Here is a 19,252-nt window from a genome sequence, read left to right as displayed (position 1 = left end):
CCACACGCAGGAGTTATGTTTAGGGAAAAAAATACAATTCCTTCCTTATTTCCAATTTATTTAAGTGGTGGGGTTCTGCACTATACTCGATAATCATTTTGATGAAAAGCACTTTATAACACATTAATTCAAAAGTTTAAAAAAAAATTGCATCCCTATATTTCTGATATTTTAGCAAGTGCAGCAATAGATGCAACCAACTGATATGCAAAACTTTTAGAGGGATAAATGGTATATAGTAAATCTATTTCAGTTTAGTTAATTATTATGATATACTTGTCTATATCAGTAACATGTTATCTAATATAAATAAGTGTTTTTGTTTCTTAATAACTAATTTAAAGGCTTGTATTTAGCTTTATAAAAGAATTCAACTTTGAAACTTAACGAATATATATTCACTGATATAAATAAATGAGTAGAATAAGTTAATAAAAATGCATTGAAATGCCCCACTGATCAAACTAGTTACTATTAACACAATGCCTTTATGTGCTCATTTAAAAAACCAACTGTAGATTTAATATTGCACTAAACTGATTGGGCCATGCATCATTGCATAAGGCAAAGTATATATGTAATGTGATAAGACGGGCAAGAATGAAAAAAATCAGAGCTCAATAATAATATCTCTTCTACTCACCCATTATTTGAAATAAAAAAATAACTTCTTACTACAATTGTCAGTTGGACAAACAGACAAATTTATTGAGTTTCTTTTATTAAGAAAATGTATAATCCACCGGGAAGTATGTGACATTCAACGGTAAATTATAAAATCTTTTTTCATTAGTTCAATATCCGAATATCAAAAATTTTCAACCACTAATTTAAAGCTTCTAAAGGGGTAATTTAACATATCAATATACCGTCCATTGCCTTATCCATTAAACTCCATGACAATAAATCTACGAATCTGATAATATCCAAGGTTATTAACATCTCAATGATAAAGAGCAATAAATTGTTCAATAAATCATGTAGATAGATAGATCTTTTTCTTTCTGTTAGCTTTATATTTTAATTTTTTTTGTTTGACGGTTAAGATCTTGCAAACCGCTGAGCCGATTGAGTTCTCAATTTAAGCAAAGCTTCAAATAGTTAGGGGAGGGGGGGGGGTGCTTTGAGGCTATTTTAATGTCGTTTTTCCCATAGTTACAGAGGCGCGGCCGCTTGTATAATATATACTAAAGCAACAAGAAAACTGTAACAGGAAAATGTTATAACAAGATAATTCTATAAACTATGAAAATTGAAGGAATTATTGGAATAGCTTATTGGCTAAAAAGTTAATTGCTCCAACTGTTAATCTAGAAATTGGGCCCATGTCAGGGTGGGCTTCAACTCAGGGATCGAGGTATAGTTTCTTTATCAAGTTCAGTGTTTTATTTAATATTTTCTGATTCAAGTCAAGCATCTATTCATCTCATTTCTGGATTTGTCAGAAAGTTACATGATAATAAAGAAACCGACGGAGACCAAGGAAGTCTAAGCTTTTTATTTTTGAAGAGTAAAACTTCAATGTAAGGGACATTTGCTTCCTCCCCAAAAGTTTCACCCCGAGGATGAAATTAATTGGAGGGGTTGGGGGGGGGGGGGGGAGGATTGACATTAAGCACCCTTAACATTTTCTTGAGAATTAATTAAAATCTTACATTTTGTGTAAAAATTAAAAAAAAAGAGTAGGTACATTAAGTCGGTAAATGGAAATTGGCCAATACATTAAGCTGCACCCCATCCTTCTGTAGTGGCCAGACAGGTTTTAGGCTAGTTGCTCTCCTTCTAAATAGATATTTCTTGTTTAAGATGCAAACTAATTGCTAATGTTGATATTTAGTTATTGTATAAGAAATAAAAAGTAGTACAAGTTGCAGCTTTAATAGTGACTCGTATTATAATTTGTCTATCCGAACGCTGCCACAGGACTAATATCCAGCTTCACTATACTTCCTCTCAACAATCCATTACTACCGAAGGCAGAACTGTAATAGTTTTCCTATCCAATATCTCCCTGAAAAAGTGGTCAACAAAAAAAGTGCATTTAAAAATTTGGATCTCCATCAGTCGATATGTTTCTTTGAATTCTCCAGAGATATTGGAATGGATAAATATAAAAAAAATATTTAAATTACAGAATGATTTTATAATAGAATTACTTCATTTTAGTAATTACAGTTTAGAAAATTAAATTTGTTTGAAAATCCACCCCCCCCCTAAAAAAAAGATATTTTTTACATAATTTTTAAGCAAATTATATTTACTTTGGACATTGAACTTTAATTAAAATTCTGACCTAAGTTTAAAAATACGTTATCTTACTCGTTGGCTCAAAATTTTTGGACACTTTTATTGAATTTTGATTGGTTGGTAGCAGTGTCCTATTTTTTAACCAATAATTTTGATCATCGGAAGGAGAAATTCACATTATCCTCATTTGGGATGTATACCAATTTATCGTCCATTGTCTTATCCCTTAATATCCCTAGTTTATTATACATTTTTATATTGCTTTCCAATTCAACGAATCTCAATTTTCATTAAGAGTGGGGAGTGAGAAGGGGGGGGGGGGATTTTAAAATGGGGCAACAGCCGTAGTAGACGTTGACTAGATTGAGATGGAGGTTAAGATATTTGAAAAGGTCACAAGATTAGGCATTTATGATTCAGATCAAAACAAGAACAATTTTGTCTGAATCTTTCACACTTAGCGGTTGCGCAATTAGTCTCAAGGGCCTCTGTATTTGAACGAGTAAAAAGAGCGGAAAATATCGTCAAACCATCCCAAGACTATAATCGAAAAATAAAATTGCCTAAAAACAACCCCGTACTTATGTGAAGCTTCTTTAAAACGGAGAACCCAAACGGTTTAGTGGTTAGTGAGATCTTAAGGTAAAGACAAAATACCGTACAATTTTATAATATGAAATTCATGCATTTAAAAAAGTTTACAGAAGTAAAAGAAGTATCGATCGAGCAATGGATTACAATTTTAACTCAAGATTTGCAAACAAAAATTGTGTCATCAATTATAGGCCAATGGAGTATTACTTGCTGATACCAAATCAAAGTGTAGTTTTGCAACGAATAATATAGAGGGGGCGAAGGGGGATGTGGTAGTATTGTAAATTTGGCATATTTTCTAAGTTGCCAAATTTTTGAGAGAAAAATTCTTTTGATTGCAAATTGCCGGTCAATTTTTATATACCCTAAAATCTAAATATTTGTTAGAGTTCTATAGAGTTCAAACTATTTATTCCTTAGTAATCACTTGCAGGCGAATACAAAGTAGCTACGTATAACAACATCCATAACGAACTTTAACACTTGCAGAGTGTCTGAACTGAATATCCAGAATATGAAAATTGTAAGTAAATTTGTTCCAAATCTTCAAATCTTCAAAATCAGATGAATTGGATAATTTTAACAGACAGAAAATTGTTGTTAAAAAAAGTAAAAAGTTTTAAATACTTTCTTTATACGATTATTATCTTGATACGCTTTCTAAATAATACCTAACATAATCATAATGCAAAGTTTGAAATTGATAGGACAATTCTAACATGCCTAAATAAAACGGACAGGAACGACCTTAATTATAGAAAAGCCTCGCTCTTGAAAATAGGTTATTGGTAACCCTGAAGTGAGCACTATGTAGTTATGATCAAGTGAGGTTACTTCAAGATGGATTATATATCGGTGGTAAAACTAAATTGCTTCACAACAATTTTAACTTCATACATTTAATGTGTAGTCAAATTATCACCGACAACGAACACTGATAACTTGTACATTTTGTAGGAAAATATTAGGCGTATTTATTCAATGTGTCTGCAGATTATTACCCCCCATTTGTTTAAAAGCATTAGATGTTATTAATATTTATAAAGCCAATTAGCGAATGTGAGATGATAATTAAATCTTTGGTTGACGCAATGTCTAAATAGTTCTATTGTATCAAAGGTGCAAATGTTAATGTAGTGAGTGAAAGAAAAGTTCACGAACAACTCATAACTAACATTCATATTAGTAACTCAATAGCATGGCGGCCTATTCTAAAACAAATTTAAGAGAGTGACAGGTTTCAAGCTTTTAAGTCGGTGTGACTTAAACCCTTTTTCGTAATATTTTTAATCCTTTTCATAGCACCTTATATTTAAATTAAACAAATCATTTATTTTTTGTGATTTCTATTTCATTAAAGTGTCAAATGTACAAATTGGGCATTGCTGACAGAACGACCAATACAAATGGCTACTTTCTTTATTCCTCCCGTTTTGCTACCCACCTCCACATGTGACATATCTCGTTTTTATTTATTTTGCCAAAAAGTTTCGTTGTTTTGGGACATTATCTTTCTGCTTTTAAAATTTTTTTTTTATGAATTAACCCCAGAGATTTATATGTGAATAAGACTACTTTATTTTATAGAATTACTATTGATTTTATCTATTTAATTTTATTTATTTAATCTTAATATAAACTACTAAAAAACTTCTTTGAAAACGTTGCATTTTAATGCCTTATACATGGAAGGTTAAAAAGCGCAAACCATAACAAATTTAGGTCATACAATTTATCTTTTTAGGTTACAGTATTTATCTATCCATTTATATAACAGAGGGGAGGTCATGTAATTTATCAAATAAAACTGTATACATACACCTAAGATAAATAGAAACATTAAATTATAATTTAAAATACGTGTACAATAGTGGAGTGCACAGGACTTTGCCATTGGAGAGAGGAGTATTATTTTATATTCAGGAGGGTGGACAATGACATCCTCCTCTGTACCTCTAAACTGTATTTAAGAATTTGGACGCCCTAGTTAAGTGCAAAGTTTAGGAAGAAAATACAGAAATTAAATTTCCCCTAATATTAGCTTACAGTATGGTTTCTCAGGAAGGAACTAGACAGTTTAAAGTTTATTACATTAGTCCCTAAAGTTTTATGATAACGTTTTATTATTTGCAAGCTTTAGAACTTTTAAGACTTTTATTGAATTTTGATAATTTGTTCACTAAGTTTAGTGTCAAAACGTTTAAACCACTAATTGTAATCTTGAAACAGACTGGGTAATTTTGTGTATAAACATTGGGGATGTACATTAATTCATCGACCATTGTCTTGTACCTTGAGAAAACTAATAATTTCTACACGTCACTGATCCTGTTATTAATTAAAATAATTAAAGCATATAACTTACTTTGTAACATTGTGCATTTGATCCGCTATTCCCTTGAGCCCAACTCTAACAAGTTTCTTTCTGTCCTTGCCTTTAGACAATCTCATACACAGTTTCCTAAATAAAAAAGTTAACAGAAAAAGATATGCCTATTGTAGTAAAAATGCTAACTGTCCTTTCATTTACAGACTGCAACATACGAATAGAAATTGAAAAAATCTTAATAAAAGCTGCTAAAATTTTAGAAATTTTATACAATGACAAACAGACGCTACTTCGAAACAACAAAGTTATCATATTGGCGAAGATACAGATATACAGACAAACGGACAGACATATATCCATATATTCTATACACAAAACCTAAATATTTGATATAATTGTATATAGTATGTTTCTTCTTTTTTAATTTATCTTATAACATCGGCTTTCCAATACACAAATTATTTTTTTTTGTATTATAAAAAAACTGCCTCAGAGACCCAACTAAGCGAACAGCTTCTAGTTCTTATACATCCCCCCCCCCCCCCCATTCATATTGTAAATGGACCCCTCTGAGGTAAAATACAAATTTCAACCTGAAATTTAAAGCATCACGATTCAAGTCTTTTATCATTTACTAGCGGCTTCGCCCCTAGCCTCTAGGGGCTTTGCCCTAAGAGGTGATAAAAAAAAAATCAAGGCGAAATTCGTAAAAGGACCAGGGAAATCTTCAGCAAAAAAAAAGAACCAAGGAAATCTTCTGCAAAAAAAAAGGACCAAGGAAATGTTCTGCAAAAAAAAAGATCAAGGAAATGTTCTGCAAAAAAAAGGACCAAGGAAATGTTCTGCAAAAAAAAATGACCAAGGAAATGTTCTGCAAAAAAAATGGGGGGGGACTTTTTGTTTTTTCGGGGGTTGGGGTTGTCCCACCCCCAAAGAAAATAGCCTAATACCACCACAGGACCAGTATGTATATTCCCTGAAGAGTAGAATCCGATCGGTTCAGTGGTTACCGAGATCTTAAGCTTCAGATGGACGGACGGACGGACAGATAGACAGACAGACAGACATCAAGCTACTTTGTATTATAGATTTAAATTAGTCACACATTTTAAACAAAGTTGAATAAAAACATACATTTTTTTGAATAAATCTAAACAGATCACAACAGGTTAAATTGTTGGATTTGTATTAATTTTTTTTACAATGGAGAATCCTTTTAATATCTAAAATGTTAGGGTTAAAGTATGAATAATCTTTTCAGATGAATTTCATATAAAAATTACAGTTCTATAACAGGTCTGGTAAACAAAAATTCTGAAGTGTTGCAATTATTTAAACAAACTCTAATCCCAGGCGTAGACTGAATTTAAATTGACAGTTGTGCTCAGGGCTCGGCAGCCGCGCCTCAGCCGCCTCTAAGGCTCAGTGAAATAAACCTTTATAAAAATCAGCCTGAAAGACTAACCCAAATATAGCAATTAAATATATTTTTTTTAAAAATGTCAAAGCTTCCAAACAGGTATAAATTGAGGCTTAGTTGCGGCTGCCAAGCCGTAGTTTTGGTTATATTAATAAATACTTTGACCTTTTCTTAAATACAAGTTTATGAGGAGTACCATGTTGGGTGATAAATTTAAATACATCCACATTGATGATTAACAAAATTGCCCCTTTTGTGAATTAAGAAGATTGGTTAAAATGTGTGGACATTACTAGTTGGGTATCAATCAATTAATATCCTACAGTGTGTTTTTTTATGAGAACTTGTTTGAAAGCAATTTTACCCCACTTATAGTTATCAGAATTTAATGATTAACGGCTTATTTTCTTCGTTCTTTATAACCATTTTTAAAACATCAAAAAAATACCCTTTGCAAGAAAAAAATTGGATTTTCAGTAGTCCACTTTGGGGGGCCAGTACTCCCTCCCTGGTTGAGATATGGCTATCAAACTTTAATATGTTCTAGTACATGTCCCCAAAAGTATCTGAATCAATTTTTAATTCTGTATCTCAACTTTGAAGCGTTTTGCAGCCATTCTTGCAAAGGGTAGAAGATTTGAGCATGAGAAAAATGCGCTAAAAACATTTTTAGATGTTGACACCTAGGTTTTGATCTTTTAATTTTACTCTACTTTTTTAATAAAAACTGAAATACTTTTTTGATGTTCTATAAATGGTTATAAAAAACGAAGAAAATAAGCCATTAATCATTAAATTCTGATAACTATAAGTGGGGTAAAATTGCTTTAAAAAAAGTTCTCATAAAAAAACACACTGTATAAAGGTACTCATAATACATTATTAAACTTTGGGTACAAGTGTAAATTGCAGTCCAATGATATCTTCCTTAGGCTTTTTTAAGCGCATCAGAGATAAAGATATAAGTGACAAGAAATTAATTGTACTACTGGGATAAGTTTGTAGAAAAGAGAATAAGGATTGAATGACATATTTAAAGACAAAAAATGGTTTAAATTAGCCGTGATCCCTCCTCCTCCCAGGCAAAATTCAGGAAGGTATATGCAATATACATCCTAGGTGCCGAACCCTACAAACTCTATGATACACCCTCCTAGGTAGCTAAGAAAGGTGTCAAGTGAAAAAAGTTACAAAAAAGTCCATCACCAAGAATCACTCAACTAAATTGTAAGTAGTTAAAATGAGATTCAGGATATGCATTTAATTTAGTTAGCATCTTGAATGTGTGCTTGCATGTTAGCATAAAAAGACAATTGGGGTAGAAATTAATTCATCCTCAATTGCTTCATTATCATTATCCCAATATCTCTGATTTAAAATAAAATTATGTGATGCGCAACTTTGTCTAATTGAATTTAATATTTGCGATGACTGTGCAATATAATTGAGAATAGAAGATTAGAAAAATTGGATATAGAATACATGGATATTGTGAGGGATAAAATATTTCTCCCAGCTGGCTAATATAACGATACTCCACCCAACCTCCCCTTTTATGACTTTTCCCTATACCCTTTCCTGACAACGGAGGAATATATTGACCTATACCTTAGGACTATACTAGCAACCTAAGTTGACTACAAAAATTCCCTTGTCACAATATTCACATATATGTATATTCTTAGAAAAAATAACGCTTTTCAAATAACTTATGGCTTCGTCTCTGCACTTCAATAGCTCTGGTATGACTTAAGAATATAAATACCTGAACACAAGTCCTACCACAATCATGAGTATGAGAGATACAATAACTAGGATGGTATGATAAGAATATAAATACCTGAACACAAGTCCAACCACAATCATGAGTATGAGAGATACAATAACTAGGATGGTATCACTGTGCATCAGATGGTACATCTTGTCAGAGGGAGAGTCTTCATCATTTACCTGAAAAAAAAGAAAATCATTATATTGGTATTGTTAAGTCCAATAGTTATTCGAATTGAATTTTAAAGATATTATATAGAACTATTTGCTTCACCACTAGCCGCTAGGAAGGGAGGTAGGGTGTCATTACAATAACCCAAAATCACCCCTAGATATTCATAAAACTTCTCTTAAAAGTACAACCAATTTAGACCTGTATTTTCTGAAATCTTTAGCTTGAGACAAAAAAAAAACCTTTTTATTTTATGGATTCACCCCTAGTCTCTAGGGGCTTCGTCTCAATATGTTACAGCAAAGTTGCAACACATTTTACCCTTTATTGTAGTTTTTTTTGGGTGGGGGGACTAGTATGTACATAGTCATACATACCTTGAGAAGAACTAAGTTGTCGGTCTAGCGGTTACAGAGATTTTAAGCTTCAGACAGACAAACATTGTATACAAAATTGTGTAAAAATAATCCAATTGAAAAAAATAATTTAAAATGTAATTAAAGAATATAATTACAATTTCGAACAAAAATAAAACTAGCATTGTCCACCGTCTTTTTAAAAGTTTTCCCTTGTTTTTCAGCAACTATACGCTTTTGCTTCCCACCTTTATATAAGTTTAATTATTGTACAGGGATACATAATTATTCTTAATTGCTTTGTAAATTACTTCATTTTGTCACTCTTTGTCCTCTCAATAACACTCTATAACTCCAGTATGTCCGTACGTCAATATTAATCTCCCCAGTCAGAGTCGAGAGGTTTAGAATATCCCCCATCCTCCAAATTTTCTATTTCCTTTTATTTTATTTATAATTTAAATCTAAATCAAAATGTCCTTTTGTTTCTAGTTATATAATTCTAAAAATAAAATCTTTTTCCTATTTCTTAAGATGCTAAAGAAGTACAATTATATGGCCGCTTTGAAGTCAGTAAGACGATGCTAACTGCCTTTCCCAACGTTTTTTGATAGAGCTTTTAGGACAGTCAGACATACCCAAATTGTAGAAAAGTTCATCTTTTAAAGCAATATATTTTACTTTGGCCAGTCACCCAGTGTTTATGTTTTAAAATAAAATATATTCAATCAAGATTACAAAATTACTACAGTAATTATTTTTTTTATGTTTGTCCTTGCAATGTGTTTGAATTCATAACTTTTACTGTAGTAGACAACAATGTACTTTTCATTATAAAATATAAAAGATGATCTTTTTTTTGAAAACACCAAACTTAATATGTAAAATTTGTTTTGCTTCTTTCAAAACATAAAAATCAGTTAATCAACAAAAAGATTGACATTTAAAAACTCAAAAGAATTTGGTAAAAAAATTGTCGTATTCCTTAATGTGTCTGTTGAGCTATGAAACCCCCTATCTACTTTATTTCTGAAACAAATTAAATAAAAAAGGAGAACAGGGATGGTTTTCGTTTATTTGTTAATTACTTTAGGTTTGGAAATGTTACATTGGTAACTCGGTATCCCTTAACCCTTAACAGTCGGGCCCCTTTGCCGCACCTTAATCGGTCGGGGGGGGGGGGGGGGGTCGTTTAAAGCCCCCCCCCCTATTATCTCTGTTCCTATTAGAGCTAGAGGGCTAAATTTTTTTGTGCAAGTCCCCAGTTTGATAATAAATTTCCGACCTTTTATAAATCAAAGTCAATTTTCGCTTCCTTCACCCTTTTATTGAACTACCTTTGTTTTTAGGTCCCTTTTTACTTACAAATTTTAAACGGCTGTAATTTTTTTATTTTTGAAGCTAGAAGAACATTTTTTTCTAGAAAATGTTTATCTTTATGTAAATTCTATATTATAAATATTAAAATATAAATTTTAGCGGCCGCAGCTGTACTTGTACCGTTAAGGGTTAAGGGTTAGGTCACTCTAGGAGTAAGATTCGTAAACATAAGAAATAAACGGAAAAAAAGGGGGGAGGAGTCAGTGCTTAAAAGGCACTTTGAGGAAAAGCACCCAAAAAAAAGGATAGATATTTTCTATCAATGTAACGCAGAGAAGAAAATTGAGTAGCGCACGAATTATTGAAAGATTTCATTAATTTGTTGGCTCTGTGCCAAATTTTATTATTTGATATTTAAAAAGCTGTATACGTTGTCAAAATTATATAGCTTTAAAGTGTAGTCAATAATAATGAAGATAGGACAGCAATAAGCAAAAGGCTTTGCTTCTAAAAATAATCTTATCCAAGATTTTAAGAGTACTTATCCTATTAAATAAAGTATTAAGATTCTTTATCTGAAGCTTTCATTGCATTTCCAAGGGACCTAGGATGGTATTAGGCTATTATGTTTTTAGATTTAGGCCTTCGGATGGAATTTGTTTTTTGTCCCCCTTAAAAGATAGCGCCCCTAGAGTTTTTAATAAGGCTACAACATTATCATATCAACTATCTATCTATCTTGAATGAAAAAATATGATCTTATCTAACGGTAAAGGACAAATGAAGTCAACTTATAGTAAAACAAAATGTAGTTGATTGGCCGTAAAATAGGCTTACTTCTTAATCCTCTAAAATGCTTAGATAGCTCTTTATCTGTTGTGTATGTATTTTACTTAGTAGTGCAGCTATTCTATTTACGTTTGTTCAACAGTCATATTTATAGGAACAATTATAGCAGAACCAATTTCATAAAACTAATAATAACCCAATACCCTAATTTACTAATTTACTATAAGTTTAGCATAGATCTTGGGATGGTTTTTGGCTATTTTTCTGGCACATGCGTTTCCTTCAGATTCACAGCCACTAGGGACGCAGCCGCTAGTTACAACATAAACACTTTCTGTAAGTCCCTTTCGCCCAGGTTTCTTGGAGAAGCCCTTAGTTATGAAGTAAACACGCTATAAATTCTTTTCTATGGTTACTTTCGATGCTTTAGACAAGTCCAAATAAATTTGTACTTGTTATACTGAGGCAAACAATATCGTATCACTAATGTACTGTGAATATTATCAGTAATTTAAATCGCGCAATTTATTTTATTTTATCTTTATTAGTTGATAGTAAAACAGATATACAAAGACAATACTCAGCTGTATCAAACGTTTTAAAAACTGTATCCAAAATAAAGAATTTGTAATTATTCTTCAATTAGAATACCTTACCCTTTAATTGCGGGATTCTTCTCCAATTTTTAGTGATTATCTGGACAATCCAGGTCATCATCCGCTTGTAATGGGATGCGATACTCTATCACCCAAGAATAATAGATTAAGTAACATCCATCAGACAACCAAACCTTTGATTGCACGACCTTTGTCTGAGAAGTCGTAACTGTACATGGTAACTAGTTCCGCTTGTTTAAGGGCCAAGGCATCCCCCCTACTCGAGCTATTTATGTCGCGAAACTATCAACTCCCCGAAGGAAGCTCTACGTGTTGTGCCACGGTGTTAATAACAGATAGAAGGAGAAATAAATACTTTAAACAAAAACTATTAAAATTTAATAAATTGTTAATTTTAATAAAACGATGTCATTCTTGTAATCGTTAATGTTATTTGTTAATTTTTTGTATTGCCTAAAAAGTAATATTTATTAATAAATGATAGAGGGAGCAGTTAAATTAGCACTTAATCTAGAATTGCGTTAGCACGATTAATATCTACTATGAGTTACTTAATGCCATAGACACTTAAAAAAAATATGCTGCTATACAATATTATTTTTTTCTACTTCTTATTCAACAATTCTTGTCAATAAATTTGCAAGAAAATTAAATTAAGTAATGTATTTTTAAGTATAAATATTTTTTAAAAATTTATTTTTTCGGTTAAACCAATCTGAATGTCTTACAAGTCCAAAAACACTTTTAGGCAGACCGACAAACAGGATGTGTAGTAGAGTAGCTTTGCTACTAAAAATAACAGGGCATTATGACTTAAGCCATAAAATATATTCTTAATTGGTCCAACACAGAAATAAACCTTTTTTTTTGGCCATAAAGATACATTAAATGTTGAGCGAGAGAGAGAGAGAGAGAGAGAGAGATATGGGCTGAGGAGATAAACATCAAGCCAATGACAGAAAGCTTTAGTTCAGTGTAAAATATACTCTTCCCAACCTATCCGGCCAGTTGAACTTAAAACTATTAAGTTGACATATAATGGTTGATATTATGTCAACGAAATTTTATAAAGGAATTCAGTGTCATTTTTATTACAATTACATAAACATAAGATCTGTTTGTCGGATATTTTTGTATACATCATGTCCAATCTGAATCCAAACTACTAGTCACAAAGTTTAACTAGTAAGATTATAAACAGTGAACAATATAATAGAATAAAGTTAAGGTAATTAAGAAAGAATATTAAGCATTGTTCTAATAGTTAATGATATTAAGTCTAATTTTTGGTCATTTAAACAGGGAGATAGGAGACAAAAATTAATTCATCCTACCTACCAAAGTCATTAAGCCCATTACCCCCTTCCATCCCCTCCACTCCTACAATAACAAACTAACCAGTAAATGAGGTCAATGTTAGCAACCTAAATTGACAAAAAAATCTATATCCATTACCTTAGTGAGTGAGATACTTAAATTCATCACCACTTACTAAGACAGAAAATAACAGAGGGAGAGCGTATAATATACACTGGGCTGTTGATTATACAAGTCGCGAAAGGTTTATAATAACGTTAACTTATTCGTTGCCTTACAAGTTTGGGGACTTTTAATGAATTTTGTTGGTTGGTTTATTAAATTGAGGTGCATAAGTTTCAACCACTAATTGTAATCTACAGAAGGAATAATTTTGTGTAATAACATTAGGGATGTACATGAATTAGTCGACCATTGTCTTATCCCTTTAGATCCCTATAAAATAATACCCTTTTCATATAGTGACTCCGCTACTCCAAAAGCAGGGGAAACATTTAGTAATATTTTATAGGGACAAAAACAATATTTCACGATAACCATAATTTATGAGACACCAGCGTCTTAAATCTCGGGGATATAGGGATAGATTAATGGGCTTAAACTTCATTTTACTCGTGCAGTACCCTAGCGGCGACTCCCCTTGGATCCAGGGGCGTCCAAGCTTTTTTTTTTTTGGGGGGGGAATGAAAAAATTTTTGGGGGTGCCTACGGCACTTCCAAATTCGTTTGAGGAGGGGGGGGGGGGGGTAATCCTCACTTTAACCCCCCCCCCCCCCCTTAGACGTCTATGCTTGGATCTATTGGTTAGAAAAATATTTTTGATCATATCAAATTAGCCTAAAACCATCAAAGAACCTATGTAAAGCTTTCGTAAAAAAAAGATAACCCAATTGGATCAGTAATTAGTAAGATCTTTAGAAAATAAGCTTTATAAAATAGAATATATAAGGTTGAGATGATGTTTGATCGTTCAAAACAAATTTAATTTTACTGGCCTCTCCCTCACTGATTTAGTGTACAGAAAATACAGAATGACTTTTTTTCTGGAAAAAACATAGAAGTTTTTTTTTAGATTCGAAGCTACTCTATGTGTTTGGTTGTTAACAAATTGTTCAAATATAGTTGTTAAAACGTAAGCTCCATAAAACAATAGACTAATGGATTAAAAACACAACACAAGTTGCTACTTTCAGAAATTATTAATCTTAAAGAATTTTAGATACAAAAAAAGACTTTTAAAAAAATTTAAATTATATTTTTCTTTAACTTTTTGTAAAAATATTCTATCTCTTTCTCCTCTTCTTTTTTTTCATTCTTACATCAATTAGACTTTATTTAGATTTTAAAAATCTAAAATCTTTTTTAAACTGAAGTATACTGTATATACAGAACACAGACAGAAACTCACACACACACACACACACACACACACACACAGACTGACAGACCGCTTGTTACTTTATCTGTGTGTATGTAGACTGTATAACTACTACTACAAAATTGCTTGACATTTAAGACCAGTCTATTGAGAGGATGTTTATTCATACTCGCAAATGTATTAAAATAGCTAATAGTAAAAATAACCTCAAATTATTTTCAAGGGGGTACTTTACGCTAGGATTAGATTTAGAGGTTATCATATTTATATGTATACATAGATTATTATATTTGTGGTTCGGATACCTTTTATTTTTAATGATCTCAAAAAAAGTCTTTTTTTTGCAAGTGTGATAAAACACCTATTGAGATTTAGTACAGAAGAATTTTATTTAGAATTGTTGCAGTTACTACATTCTGTATAAACACAGGAATGTTATTGTTGGGGGTACTTTAAGAAAATAAAAACAATATATAATTGGCTATTTGCTATTTTTCTGACTAGCAGCTAACTGGCCCATAACTTGTTTAAATGTAGTTTTGAAAACAAAAAGGGGTGATTTCTCTTGGGAGGGTGGTGGTACCCTCCGCCAAAATAGTTTTAAACCTTCCAAGGTCTTTCATGTAAAGGAGAACCAAATCGGTTCAGTGGTTAACGAGGACCTTCGGTAAACACAGTCAGACAGACAGACAGAAACACAGAGATCCTTTTACTATATTATACGGATAATCATATAAAAGTGAAATCATAGATTTTCATAGATCCTGTAAAACGAAATGTTTTATAAATTTTTGAACATTCTAGAAAATTTATATACATGGTATCAGTAAGAACAGTTGGATGTTTCTAAATGTTTAAGAAATAAATGCAGTGCTAACATCTTTCATTTGAGTTGAATTTTTCCTTTTTTGTATGTATTTTGAAACAAATATATTAATATATATCTACTATATAAAAATTGCTTAATGATATACCTAAATATATATCCAAAATAGATATGCCAGACTTTAGAGTTAAATGAACTTTACAAATTAAAAATAGAAATAATAACAAAAGCTACCTTAGAAAACAGGAATAAGGAGATATTAGTATGGAAAAAAATGAATTAAAGCTATAATGTTGTTAGATATGGTTATCTGCCAACCCCTACAAAAATTGAATGGGTGTCTGTTTGAGTGTCGACCGATAGGGTTGTCTTTTACAGTAAAGCCTCGTACTGGTATATGGATTGTGCATAGCTATTTAGGGGGAAATCTCCACCAGACAAAATAACCAAAAAATATAATTTCTAATTTTCAAGTCTAAAATTTGAAGTGGATGGTCGACAACCCCCCTCTCCCCCCCCCCCCCCCTGTAATTGGTAAGCTATTATCCTTACACCCCTGATGAGCATAACTAAACATAACTAAGCATGCATTTTTTAATAGTTTTAAATATGGATAAAGACATGGAAAACCGTTAATTTTTAATAAACGTTTGATTCTGATTTTGGAATTATTTTGATGTTTGTAAGTATTTAGAAGATTTAAAAATATGATAGGTTATAGAAGGGTTTCTATATTAGAGTAAAACACTAAAGGGAGAAAGGGTTAAAAAACTATATCTCCCCATCGCAATCGTCTTGTGCAACCTTCCTATTGGATCATTGAAAATCAACCAATGGTATCGCTTATATTAACACAGCTAAGTAGCAGAAAATTATTTAGAAGCAGACGAAAGAGGTCTTTGAAAATGAAGGGAGGTAGTTGTCTGTATACAAATCTATACTATAGATCTGTTGTTTCTATTCTCCCATTCGATTTAATTTCATAATTTTTACCTTCATATCACCCTACAAACAAGTTTTTTACATCGCCCATAACATTTAACCAACAATTTTGTAAATAATTTTCAGAATATATGTGAGTGTTTTGAGAGATAGTTATGTTTATGCTAATGGTTTCAGAGAACTCTTTATGTTCTTTTGTTCAACAATTATATTCAGAAATAAATTTCAACACGAAAAAGAAATAAAATTTACTACTAAATGAATAAAAGTCTAAGATATCTTGATAATGAACTTTTTTAACTTTTTTATCGTTTGATACATAATAAATGGTATGCAAAAAAATCGGAGCTTCTTAAAATTAAAATTGCGTGGCTTGTGTAAATAGTAGAAACAAGTTCATAATAATTCTAAGGATATACATATCATTCTTCTGCTTTTAACACAAGCCGCGCAATATTAACTTTAAAAAGTTCCCCATTTTTTGCACACCCTTTATTTTGGATCCTTGGAGGACTAGGAGAAACAGAATCATACCTGGAACTTGTATTTGGCTACACTTATGATTTTTTTATTTTTTGGAAAAAATATAAAATAATTACGGTTACAATGAAGTTAATTGTTTTTAGTTGAAGAGTATTGTCTCTCTTATTTAATTGTGAACTAGTTTCTCTGTGTATAATTTGAGAGTAATGCATCTCACAGAGATTACATCTCTCTGCCGGTTAGCATAGTAGACGAAAACTTATAGAACTGTCAACAGGAGCTGCGTGCATAGAATATTTCAAAAACATGAGGTAAAGTATAACAACGAATTTAAATAGAGGTAGATAATAAATGTTGAGGAATGGTATAGAATTATAAGATATTACAGGTATAGTCCCTTTCGTGGCTACGCCTCTTACGGAGCGTTTCGTAGTATTTTCACAATGTCCTTTGCTAGTTTATTTTAGGTTAGGTTAGGTTTTATTATGTTAGGTGATTGCCACGCAGGTCTAAAATACGAATAAACGCCTCTTAAGAGACGTTGCCTCGAAAAGGACTATACCCGATATTTCTCTTAACCGGTTTTAATCCAGCGGACATTAATCGGTTCTCATCCATACTAAAGACAATTTTCGATCCACTAATACGAAAATAAAAATTAAAAAAATAATCTCATAATTTTCATTTTACTATTCGAGGAAAGCTGTTTGTAATAAGATGCGTTAATAAACTAATAAAAAATACTAATTTGAAAATCCTTCTGATAGCTCTACTTTAACTCTATGTAGCGCTTCGTTTGAGCGGGATGAAAATGATTTTTGCTATCATAAGCTAAGATAAACAATATCACAGATACATACTGCCATTGTCATCCAAACAAACACAAGATAAATATATTTTACATTACTTGTCAAGTAAATATACAAAATAACAATGATACTAAAATTTAAAAAGCATAGCGCAAATTAGATAATATGTTAGTAGTCTAAACTTTTCTAGTAACGTTAGATAATAGTTATTTCTCGCATCGTATTATAAACGGCTTTGTACATATAATTGTATTATAATCATAATTCTAATTATAATTGTACATTTTTATATTCGTAGAAAGCTGGATAAAATACGATGCTAGTCATAGTTTTTTCGTATGGATGAGAACCGGTTCCTATCCACCGGATTCGAATGAATACGAAAAAGTAAAATAAAATAGTCATATATTTATCGTAAAGCATATTTTTGCTGATTTTTGTTATTGAAATCAAGAATTATCTAGGAACTACAGGTATGAAAAGCTTTTATGTATAGGCCTATATGATGTTATGCTCTAAACCATAATAGAATGTCCATTTCAAATAGTTTTATTAGCTTTTATGATACTCTCAAGCTGTTACTGAGAAAAGGTATATTTAAATAATTCAATTACTTACTAGTGGTTGTTTCAAAGGGTATTAATTTTTCTTGGAAAGGCAGAGCTACCCTCCCCTAAAATAGTTATAAATCTTTCTTGGACCAATGAGAAGCGTCAATGTAAAGGATAACTATATCGGTTCAGTGGTAAGCGACATTTTCAGTACAATCAGACAGACAGATAAACATCATGTTAATTTTATATAATGATATATCATCTTCAACGTTTAAAATTGTTTTATTATTTAAAAATTAGATCCATATTCTTTTACCCATGAATAAGGCCATATTGGTTAGACAATTTTATTTGATAATGGTCTAAATGTTTCATGAGCTTGTCTATAACTTTGGATAATGGGTTCCTAGTTTAAAAGTAATATTTTTTCCAGTATGGCTTTAAAACCGACTAATATCTGCTGGATTAGAACCGGTTCTCAGCCATAATGAAAAATCAAGTATTATATCGTATTATACATTTAAATAGAGAGGTTAATTTTTTTAAAGAAAAAAAGAAACAGTAAATGAGAGAAATAAAGATAGATGAAGAAAAAAGAAATAATTATAAGGATTGGAGGTAAAAGTATGAAAATATATACGTACTAATTATTTGAAAAAAACAAATTATAGGAAATAACAAAAGTAACAGGATGTATATGTGTCTGTCTTTACTGAAGGAAATCACCACCCTCCTAAGATAAATAGCCCCTAGAAAAAAAGAACCCCATCAAAATTGTTTTGCCTTTTCTTTTTTAGACTAAAATTTTAAATGATGGGTTTGAGTCAATTTCCCCTTTCAACCATTTCAAGTGCCTTTAGAGGCCTCTAGGGGCGTAGCCGATAGTAAAAAATAAAGAGATACTGCTGTAATATCTTGTTATGTAATATTTGATAATAAAGTATAAAGATATCAATCTTGTATGATGAAAAGTAATGAACAGTTAACATTTTATCAGTTTTGATAGATCATTATAAAGTCGGATGCTTAAATTCTACATTTTTAAAGGATTATAGAGATGGATTCTTTAAAAAATATATTTCGGGGATGGGGTGTAAAAAAGGTTTAAGACATTTGTAATATGCTGCTTAATTAAACATGAATATACTCATATTCCACACCAAACAACTAAATCAAAGCTGACCATAAATATGATTTTATTCCTGTTGAAATTTAAATCATCCTTTAATATGACAACATCCATAAGTAGCGAAGCACATAAAAATCATGGATAAAAAACCTGCTAAAAAGCTCGTTTCCCTATATTTAAGAAAAAAAATAAAAATAGTC

General features: G+C 31.3%; 1 protein-coding gene across 1 annotated transcript in view; it reads right to left on the bottom strand.

The window, feature by feature from the left end:
• The window catches only part of LOC145319576 (uncharacterized), a 41,133-nt gene that overhangs the window by 18,818 nt on the left and 3,063 nt on the right, over positions 1–19,252 (bottom strand). The window contains exons 3-4 of the mRNA XM_080161779.1: positions 8,431–8,540; positions 5,207–5,302 (exon numbers count right to left, since the gene is read on the bottom strand). Coding sequence (XP_080017905.1) covers positions 5,207–5,302; positions 8,431–8,540 — 206 coding nt within the window. The remainder of the gene's footprint in view (positions 1–5,206; positions 5,303–8,430; positions 8,541–19,252) is intronic.

This window comes from Acartia tonsa, chromosome 5, assembly GCF_053477335.1.
Source record: "Acartia tonsa isolate MP-2025a chromosome 5, ASM5347733v1, whole genome shotgun sequence".
NCBI classification, from domain to species: domain Eukaryota; kingdom Metazoa; phylum Arthropoda; class Copepoda; order Calanoida; family Acartiidae; genus Acartia; species Acartia tonsa.
Note: the sequence above shows the minus strand (reverse complement) of the source record. Positions and strands in the feature narration are given on the sequence as shown.